We start from the raw sequence: 10,467 nt of genomic DNA on the forward strand, positions 1-10,467 counted from the left end.
GGCTTCCGGGGTTTTCCAGAGGGAGTACTGCGGGAGCGGAGGCTCCCTGCAGGGAGCAGCGCTGAGGTCGACTGGCTCTGACCTTGGCTCTCTGAAGGGAGAAAAACTTAATCGTTCGTCAGGTCCAAGAGCTCCAAAGACCCCCAATCCTCAGTCACTCATCTCCTGACAAAAGAACTTGCGAAACTGCCAAGACGCCACACTTCGGCTCGCGATTGTGAGGAAATTAGTTGAGGAACGGAGTGAGATGACCATGCCGCTTCGCCAGCACTTGCCAGGCGTTCCGTGGGGCCGCATTTCCTCTGAAGGGCCGCCGCCGGTACCAAGCCGATCGGACAGCGTATCCTCACGCTCCACAGCCTGCCTAGCCCCGGACTGCACGCCTGAGCTGTGCGCATGCGCGGACGGCCCGCGCGGCCGCAACGCGCAGGCGCTCTGGCCACTTCCGGGATCTGTCAGCCGCTCCCTCTGGGCTTCCGTCCTCCGCCCGCGCCCGCCGGAGCCTGTTCGCGTCGACTGCCCAGAGTCCGCGAATCCTCCGCTCCGAGCTCGTCCGGACTCCCCCGATCCCAGGTAACGGCCAACAGGGACGAGCGTCCCAACCTGTCGGCCTCTCTTGTCCAGGCCTCGCGCCGGAATTGGACCCGCGGGGGCAGTGAGACGGGGTCTTAGGCCGCGGGGCCCCGAGGCTGAGGCGCGGCCGGGTCTCCCGGCCGGGGCCTCCTGAGGGGGCGGGGATCCCCTTTCCCCGTGGATCCCCTGGAGCTTCTCTCAGGATGTTCGAGCTCCTAGCCGCCTCCGATGACCGAATTAACGGCCCCTTCTGCGCCTCCAGGGTCCTACTTGCATCTCTGCTGGGGGCATTTGTCACCGTCTTTAAAATTGTGTCAAGCAGAAAGATCTCCCCTAATCGAGCGATCTGCGGGACTTTTCATCTCTTTAGCGCCTAGAGTCGATCCCTGCACACAGTAGGCGCCCATAGGATGTTTGCCTGCTCTCTAGGGCAGCCCTCAATCCTTCAGTTATTGGGGAACCTTCCCGATCTCGAGAAAAACCTTCTCCCGAGTTCTTTAAGATTCCCCTGCATGAGCACCGCCTTCCCCCAAGTCAAAATTTCTCCCTTCTCGGCGCTCTTATTCGTTTGTTGGAATCTTTTATGCCAATCCTGGCACCGCCACTTTTGCTGGGTGATCCTGGGAAGATGCTTCTCTGTGCCTGTTTCCTCATCTGCAATAAAAAGATTCTTACCGTTTTGCTAAGGATCAAATGAGCTTATTTGCGTAAATTGCTTAGAATAGTTCCTGGCCCAGAGTAGGTGATCAATAAATATTAGCTGTTATTACTGTTTCTGGGCATTCTATGCATGTCCGTCTTCCTTGCCTTTTGTACCTCCTTCACTCTCCCCAAACACCAGCCCTCCAGACTTGAAGACCAGAATGGTGTCAGCCTTATTTATGTTTCTGACCCCATCCCGGTATTTACAACGCTGCTGGGAACATGATAGGCACTTAATCAATTATAGCTTAGAATCTTTGATTATAAAGCCATCTGTTTTGCAGCTTTGGAACCTTCTGTCTACGTCAACTCATAGCTTAAATTGCCAAGATTATCTTAGTTCTGCCCTCTCTTCTCAATTTTATCTAGTCTTTTGGTTTCACATAGGGCCTGGGTTTTCAAGTATCTACAAACAAAGGACGGACATCAGTCAGGAAGGTGTTTTTGTCCTGTTAGGGAGTGGGTAACTGTGTGGCTGTTGTCTTCCTTTTGTGTGTGTGTCCTGCAGCCTCGACCTCCTGGGCTTAAGAGATCCTCCCACCTCAGCCTCCTGAGTAACTGAGACTACAGGCATGTGCCGCCACGCTGGGCTATTTTTCATTTATTTTTATTTATTTATTTTTGGAGATAGAGCCTCACTCTGTCACCCAGGCTGGAGTGTGGTGGTATGATCTCGGCTCACTGCAACCTCCACCTCCCGAGTTGAAGCGATTCTCCTGCCTCAGCCTCCGGAGTAGCTGGGACTACAGGCATGAGCCACTGCGCTTGGCTAATTTTTTTTTTTTTCTCTTTTTGTATTTTTTGTAAAGACTCTATATGTGGCCCAAGCTGGTCTGGAGCTCCTGAGCTCAAGCTATCCTCCCACCTCGACCTCCCAAACTGCTGGGATTTGGGGTGTGAGACACCGCACCCAGCTTATATGGCTATTTTCTCCCACAAAGTATTCGGAGATCTTCTGGAGTACATCTGTTAATCGCAGTTAAAGGAAGGGACCAGTTTGGAAAACTCCTATTTTGGATGGGGAGTGGTGATACTTTGATCTAATTGTCTCATCCAATGCTGAAACAAATCCTACATAAAGAAGTTTAAAATGGTCTGCTGGTGAGGCTGGTGCCTGGACTGGAGCCTGTCTGAACGTTGAGGAGGGTGTGGTGACCTTGTTGGAGTACTTGATGTTGCTAGATTGGGTAATGAGAGTGATTAGGAACTAGGTGAATCACAGTCTTAAAAACTGACCCTAAATAGGGGACGGAAATTCCCACTTGTGTGAATACTTTCAAGCTCCAAAGGAGTAGGGCCAAGAATTTATAGCATATGTCAACGTTTCCAAGCTCAGAGGAAACTAACTGGTGGGTTCTATGGTTGGTTTAAAAGCCTTGGGTTGGCCAGGTGCAGTGGCTCACGCCTGTAATCCCAACTCTTTGGGAGGCTGAGGCGGGTGGATCACCTGAGATCAGGAGTTTGAGACCAGCCTGACCAACATGGAGAAATTCTGTCTTTACTAAAAATACAAAATTAGCCAGGCATGGTGGCACGCACCTGTAATCCCAGCTACTTGGGAGGCTGAGGCTGGAGAATCACTTGAACCCGGGAGACAGAGGTTGCGGTGAGCTGAGATCGCGCCATTTCACTCCAGCCTGTGCAACAAGAGCAAAACTCCATCTGAAAAAAAAAAAAAAACCTTGTGTCAAAGGAAGAAAGGGAACCTACTGGCGTGTATTTTCAGGCCACGCTCTGTACTACTTGCTTTCACATGTTGTCTCATTTAATTCTCCTTGTGATGTCAGTGGTATATCCGCTTTACAGAAGAAAAAAATGATATTTAGACATATCAAGTGACTTGCCCAGGGTCTCATAGCTAGTGTGTGTCAAAAGCCAGGGTTGAAACCCAGCCTCAGCTTCAGAGCCCATGGCTAGCCATATATCAGAATGACTCTATATTCAGTGTGATAGATAAAGAAAAGGGATAGGGGGTCCGGGCGCGGTGGCTCACGCCTGTAATCCCAGCACTTTGGGAGGCCGAGGCGGGCGGATCACGAGGTCAGGAGATGGAGACCATCCTGGCTAACACTGTGGAACCCCGTCTCTACTGAAAATACAAAAAAATTAGCCAGGCGTGGTGGCGGGCACCTGTAGTCCCAGCTACTCGGGAGGCTGAGGCAGGAGAATGGTGTGAACCCGGGAGATGGAGCTTGCAGTGAGCTGAAATTGCGCCACTGCACTCCAACCTGGGTGACAGAGAGACTGTCTCAAAAAAAAAAAAGAAAAGAAAAGAAAAAAAGGGATGAGGAGTTCCTGACATTTTTATTTGTCCCCTTTTCTCCCTCTCTAGCTCTATTAAGACAAAACTTTTCAGATTTCACTTAAACATTAACCATAGTTTAGGAATTATAATTATCACGCTATGACAGAAGGTACCCTTTCTTAGTACATAATTCAGGCTATTAGGAATTTCTTCTGCATTCACTGAGTTTCATGAATGCAAGCTGTGTTTGCTAGGTGCATTCTAAATTTGACAAACATGAGTGTTGTCTTGGCCTACAGACTTAAAATAGCCACCTGATTATAAAAGAAGTACAGGTCTTGAGTGTATGTCCAAATATGGAACTTGAATGATATGGCAAAATTAGAAATTTTAGAAGTAATTACACTGTTGTGTAAATGGCCACCTCTTTTGAAGTCTTTGCTACATTGCTTATAAAACTGAGTTGAACATGAGAAAGCCTGTTGTCCGCAGCTGTACTTTTCAACTGGACATGAAACATGTACTTTTATGGCACGCAGATATTCGCATCAAATTACTGATTTTCAGACCAATTTTATTTTTAGTTAACAAATCAGCTTATCCAATGTGGCTTTTGAACTAAAGCACTTTTAATTAAGGAGTTATTTTATGACAGCGTGTTATTTTGAGTAGCTGTAACTAAAATCTGTTGTGATGGAACAATTTGGAGTGAGCATCTGATATCAGAGATAAAGAGAAGCATGCAGTGAGCATCTGGAAGTTCTTTTTTTAAAAAAAAAATTAAACATTCTCATTTGAATTCATTTAAAATTTTTTTAAATTGCCAATTCCTAAGCTTTTTCTTTGTGAGTTGTAGTTTGCTTTCTAGACTGTATAAAAGAAGAAAGTAATGACTTAACTATCTTCACTCTTAGAATAGAATATGAAATGCTAGCATTTCTCTGCCAGTTCAAGATATTGGATGTTTTTTATTTAAAGCTGCACTTACCTTTGGGTTCCCCCCCCCCTTTTTTTTTTGATACAGAGTCACCCTCTGTTACCCAGGCTACAGTGCTGTGGCACCATCTTGGCTCACTGCAACCTCCGCCTCCCATGTTCAAGAGATTCTTGTGCCTCAGCCTCCTGAGTAGCTGGAATTACAGGTGCCTGCCACCATGCCCAGCTCAGTTTTGTATTTTTAGTAGAGACGGTTTCGCCATGTTCGCCAGGCTGGTCTGGAACTCCTGACCTCAGATGATCCACCTGCTTTGGCCTCCCAAAGTGCTGGGATTACAGGCTTGAGCTACCATACCTCACCTGGGTTCCTTTCCAGTTAGCAGAGGTGCTATTTCTGCTTTCTAACTGAGACTGATTTCTGCTTTGTCAGCTGAACTTTCATTGTTCACTTTACAACCTTCTAGTGACCCTTCCATTCATTTCCTGCTTGCATCAGAATTCATGTCTCACATTCAGCCTCCACCCCGGGTTAACATGACATATACTTACGTGTGTTGAAACTTGAGTTTATAGTGTGGGTGCCTCCTGGAAATGATAAAGTTGGGGGTAGAGGAAGCCTGGCTGCTTTTTGAAAAATGTTCCCATTTCAGGTAATGGTTGCTTCTTCAAGTGTATCTAGATTTGGGTACCTATAAAATAGAGAATTTTTAATTTAATGTTTTGCAGATTCCTGCTTTTCATTTAGTTACAATTAAAAGTTTAAAAAGTATTATCACAAACACCTACATACTCTTTGCCTAGATTCACCAGTTAGCATTTTGCCACATTCACATTCTATATATTTTCTGTCCTGAACTGTTGAAAATAAGTTACAGTGGCTGGGCATGGTGGCTCATGCCTGTAATCCCGGCACTTTGGGAGGCTGAGGCAGGTGGATCACTTGACAGGCAGAGCAGCCTGAGCAACATGGTGAAACCCTATCTCTACAAAAATTACCTGAGCTTGGCGGTGCATGCTCGTATCCACAGCTACTCAGGAGGCTGAGGTGGGAGGATCACTTAAGCCCATAAGACGGAGGCTGCAGTAAGCGTAGATTGCACCACTGCCCTCTAAACCTGGGTGAGAGAGCAAGACCCTGTCTCCCCTGCCACCCACACAAAAAGAAAAGAAGTTACAGAAGACATCATGATACTTCATCCCTGAACACTTCATCATTATCTTCGTCTCCTAAGAGCTAGGACATTCTCCTACCTAATGTCAATACCGTTATCTTACCTAAGAAAATGAAAATAATTCCATATGTAATATCTAGTTTAAATTGTAATTTTCCCTATTGTACAGAATAAATCTTTTCTGTCCAATTTAAAATGTAGATTATGGGCCAGGCATGGTGGCTCACACCTGTAATCTCAGCACTTTGGGAGGCTGAGGAGGGCGGATCACTTGAGGCCAGGAGTTCAAGACCAGCCTGGCCAACATGGTGAGAGTCCATCTCTACTAAAAATAGAAAAATTAGCTGGACCTGGTGGTGCACACCTGTGATCCCAGATACTCGGGAGGCTGAGTCAGGAGGATCACCTGAGCCCAGGAAGTGGAGGTTGCAGTGAGCTGAGATGGTGCCACTATACTCCAGTCTGGGCAACAGAGTGAGACTCTGTTTCAAAAAACAAAAAAGAAAGAAATAGATTATAATCAACTTTCACTTATCAAATTTTGTTTTCATAGCTCTCTAGAACAGTTCGCGCCCTGCCTCCATATTGCCTTTTTGGAATAGTCCAGGTCAGTTATTCTATGGAATGGCACACACCCTGGCTTTAACTGTTTATTTCCTCCTTGTATTGTTTGACTAGTTCCTTTACCCTTTATTTCTTGTAAACTGAAAATTAGGTCTGAATCTTGATTGGGTTTAGAGTAAATATGTTTGGCATAAAGACTTCACTGGTAGATTGACCATATTCCCAGGTTTCTCCAGGATAGCCCTGTGACCTGTTGTGTCGGCATAATCATTGTTTATTTTTGCTCTCAGAAGTGTTCTGATTTGGTTGGTAAGTTAAGTCACTATTTATAAGTGATGATGTACTTCGTGTGGACTACCATCAGGAGGCCCATCCAGTTAGATTGATCCACTATTTATAATACTGAGTTTGATCACGTGGTGATTGCCAGATTTCTTCATGTAAAGGCATCTTTTTCTCTTTGTAGTTAGTAAGCAATCTGTGGGATAATAATTTGAGACTAGGAATATCCTATACCCATGGTATAAGAGTTCACTGATGACCCTTAACAGAATAAATTCCACATTAGTTGTTACAATGCTAGATTTATTCAGATGGTTAAGTTTCGACAATAAGACAGATTTTTTTTTTTTTTTTTTTTTTTTGAGACGGAGTCTCACTCAGTCACCCAGGCTGGAGTGCAGTGGTGCGATCTTGGCTCACTGCAAGCTCCGCTTCCCGGGTTCGCCATTCTCCTGCCTCGGCCTCCCGAGTAGCTGGTACTACGGGTACCTGCCACCACGCCCGGCTAATTCTTTGTATTTTTAGTAGAGACGGGGTTTCACCGTGTTAGCCAGGATGGTCTCAATCTCCTGACCACCACGCCTTGCCTTTTTCTTTTTTCTTTTTTTCCTTGAGACAGAATCTCGCTCTGTTGCCCAGGCTGGAGTGCAGTGGTATGATCTTGGCTCACTGCAACCTCTGCCTCCTGGGTGCAAGCAATTCTCCTGCCTCAGCCTCCCTAGTAGCTAGAACTACAGGTGTGTGCCACCACGCCCAGCTAATTTTTATATTTTTAGTAGAGACGGGGTTTCACCAGGTCGGCCAGGCTGGTCTTGAACTCCTGACCTCGTGATCCACCAGCCTTGGCCTCCCAAAGTGCTGGGATTACAAGCGTGAGCCACCACGCCTGGCCAGATTATTTTTTAATGGGAGAACAATGTTTTGTTTATTTCCTAACATCTTAAGATCCTCAGACAACTTAAACATTGGTTACTTGCCTTTTCCCTATTGTACAAAATGCTTTTTGTTGTTGTTCATTGCAGCTTTCTCTCCTTTGAAAACACTAAGAATAATGTCACTGCATCAGTTTTTACTAGAGCCAATCACCTGTCATGCCTGGAACAGGGATCGTACTCGTAAGTATTTTATTAACTTTGCTTTTGTATTTTGGTACCTTTGGTACATTTCATCTTTAGACACATTTGGGGCTCACACATCTCAGTATCACATGTGCAAGGAACATACATCTGTTATGTACATTCAGAAGGGAACTAAGTCAGTCCTTTGGTTTACAGATAGATAAACTGAGACCCAGAGTGAAGAAAGGGCTTTGCAGAGGTTACATACCAAGTTCAGGTTTAGTCACAGCACTAGGACCTAGAATAAGCTGTTTCAGAGACAAGCGGTTTGCTCCTGAGCTACTCAGAGCTTTATTAACTAGTATTTACTGTGTTATTCATAAGCAGTGTGAGTTTCTCATTTTCTAGCTCCAGCAAACTAGAAAGGGATGGAGAATGCTCTTAGAAGTAGGCACAGTCCAGCAAGCAAAGTGACAGATAATATAACAAGATGAGGCTGCGTGCAGTGGCTCATGCCTGTAATCCCAGCACTTTGGGAGGCCAAGGCAGGGAAATATCTTGAGCTCAAGAGTTCAAGGCCAGCCTGAGCAACATGGCAAAACCCTATCTCTGCAAAGAAAAATACAAAAAGTGTGTGTGTGTGTGTGTACATATATATATATATATTTTGTTTATTTGTTTGTTTTTGAGACAGAGTCTCACAGTGGCACAATCTCAGCTCACTGCAAACTCTGCCTCCCGGGTTCAAGCAATTTTCCTGCCGCAGCCTCCTGAGTAGCTAGGATTACAGGCATGTGCCACCACCCCTGGTTAATTTTTTTATTTTTAGTAGAGATGGGGGTCTCACCATGTTGGCCAGGCTGGTCTCGAACTCCTGACCTCAAATGATCTGCCTGCCTCGGCCTCCCAAAATGCTGGGATTACAGGCATAAGCCTCCGTGCTCAGCCTTATCTGTCTTTATTACAGACATCATAATGGGTATAAAGTAGTATCTCATTGTGGTTTTGATTTGCATTTCCCCCATGAGTAATGATGTTGAACATTGTTTGACATGCCTGTTGGCTGTTTGTATGTCTCTGGAGAAATGTCTATTCCGACATGTCTGCCCAGTTTTAAATCTTTTTGTTGTTGAGTCATAAGAGTTCTTTATATATTCTGGCTGCAAGTCTCTTATCAAATATTTTCTCCCATTCTGTGGGTTGTCCTTTCACTTCTTTGAAGGTATTGTTTGACACACACAAGTTTTTCATTTTGAACAAGTTGCCAGGCACGGTGCTGTAATTCTAGCACTTTGGGAGGCCAAGGCGAGAGGATCGCTTGGGTCTAGGAGTTCAAGATCAGCCTGGGAGAGATAGTGAAACCTCGTCTCTACAAAAAATAAAAATTAGCTGGGTGTGGTAGCACGTACCTGTGGCCCCAGCTACATGGGAGGCTGAGGTGGGAGGATCACTTGAGTCCGGAAGACCACGGCTACAGTGAGCCATGTTCATGCCACCGCACTCCAGCCTAGGTGACAGAACAAGACTCTCTTTCTCAAAAAAAAAAAAAAAAAACATTAAATAATAAAAATTCAGAAAGAGCAGGATTGGAGAGAAAAAGTCCAATTTTGCTTATTTTTCTTTTGTTGCTTGTACTTCTGCTGTTGTATCAAAGAAACCATTGCATAATCCAGGATCACAACGATGTGTGCCTATGCCTGTGTTTCCTTCTAAGAGTCTTAAAGCTTTAGTCCTTTTATGTAGGACTTTGATCCATTTTGAGTTAATTTTTGTGTATCCTGTAAGATAGGGTTCCTTTTGTATGTAGATATCCAGTTTTCATGGGGTTTTTTTCTGTATTTATTTATTGAGACAGAGTCTTGCTCTGTCATCCAGGCTGGAGCACAGTGGTGCAACCTCAGCTTACTGCAGCCTCTGCCTCCCAGGTTCAAGTGATTATCGTGTCTGAGCATCCTAAGAAGCTGTAATTACATGCATGTGCCACCACACCCGGTTAATTTTTGTATTTTCAGAAGAGACAGAGTTTCACTATGTCGCCCAGGCTGGCCTCGAACTCCTGGCCTCAAGTAATCCACCTGCCTCAGCCTCCCGAAGTGTTGGGATATACTTAGTGGCATGAGCCACCATGCCGGCCAAGATAATCAAGTGTTTCCTGCACCTTTTGTTGAAAACTATCCTCTCCCCATTTAATTGCCTTGGCACCCTTTTTGAAAATCAACTGACTGTAAATATGAGAGTTTATTTCTGGACTCCCAATTCTATTCCATTGTTCTTTATGTTTATCCTAATTTCAGGACCAGTCTGTCTTGATTACTGTAGCTTGGTAGTAAGTTCTGTTTTTTTTTGTTTTTTGTTTTTTTTTGAGACAGAGTCTTGCTCTGTCGCCCAGGCTGGAGTGCAGTGGGGCAATTTTGGCTCACTGCAAGCTCCACCTCCTAGGTTCATGCCATTCTCCTGCCTCAGCCTCCCGAGTAGCTGGTACTACAGGCACCTGCCACCACGCCCAGCTAATTTTTTTGTGTGTGTTTTTAGTAGAGATGGGGTTTCACAGTGTTACCCAGGATGGTCTTGATCTCCTGACCTCCTGATCCTCCCGCCTCGGCCTCCCAAAGTGCTGGGATTATAGGTGTAAGCCACTGTGCCCGGCCCCGGTTGGTAGTAAGTTTTGAAATCAAGAAGTATAAGTTCCAACTTTGTTCTTTTCAAGATTATTTTGGTTATTGTGTCGCTTGCATTTCCATATGAATTTTAAGATCAGCTTGTTAGTATCTTTTAAGAAGTGAACTGAGATTTTGACAGAGATTGCTTTGAATCTGTAGATTCACCATCTTTTTAAAGCATTTCAGGGCCAGGCATGGTGGCTCACACCTGTAATCCCAGCACTTTGGGAGGCCAAGGCAGGTGGATCATGAGGTCAGGAGATCGAGACCATCCT

At 45.2% G+C, this 10,467-nt stretch overlaps 1 protein-coding gene across 1 annotated transcript in view; it reads left to right on the forward strand.

The window, feature by feature from the left end:
- The first annotated feature begins 454 nt into the window (after nucleotides 1-454).
- ARPC1A (actin related protein 2/3 complex, subunit 1A, 41kDa) overlaps nucleotides 455-10,467 on the forward strand; it is a 43,184-nt gene continuing 33,171 nt past the window's right edge. The window contains exons 1-2 of the mRNA XM_011943951.1: nucleotides 455-573; nucleotides 7,497-7,589. Of these exons, the coding sequence (XP_011799341.1) occupies nucleotides 7,526-7,589 (64 nt within the window). The 5' untranslated portion in view covers nucleotides 455-573; nucleotides 7,497-7,525. The remainder of the gene's footprint in view (nucleotides 574-7,496; nucleotides 7,590-10,467) is intronic.

This window comes from Colobus angolensis, unplaced genomic scaffold (genome assembly GCF_000951035.1).
Source record: "Colobus angolensis palliatus isolate OR3802 unplaced genomic scaffold, Cang.pa_1.0 Scaffold222, whole genome shotgun sequence".
NCBI lineage: Eukaryota > Metazoa > Chordata > Mammalia > Primates > Cercopithecidae > Colobus > Colobus angolensis.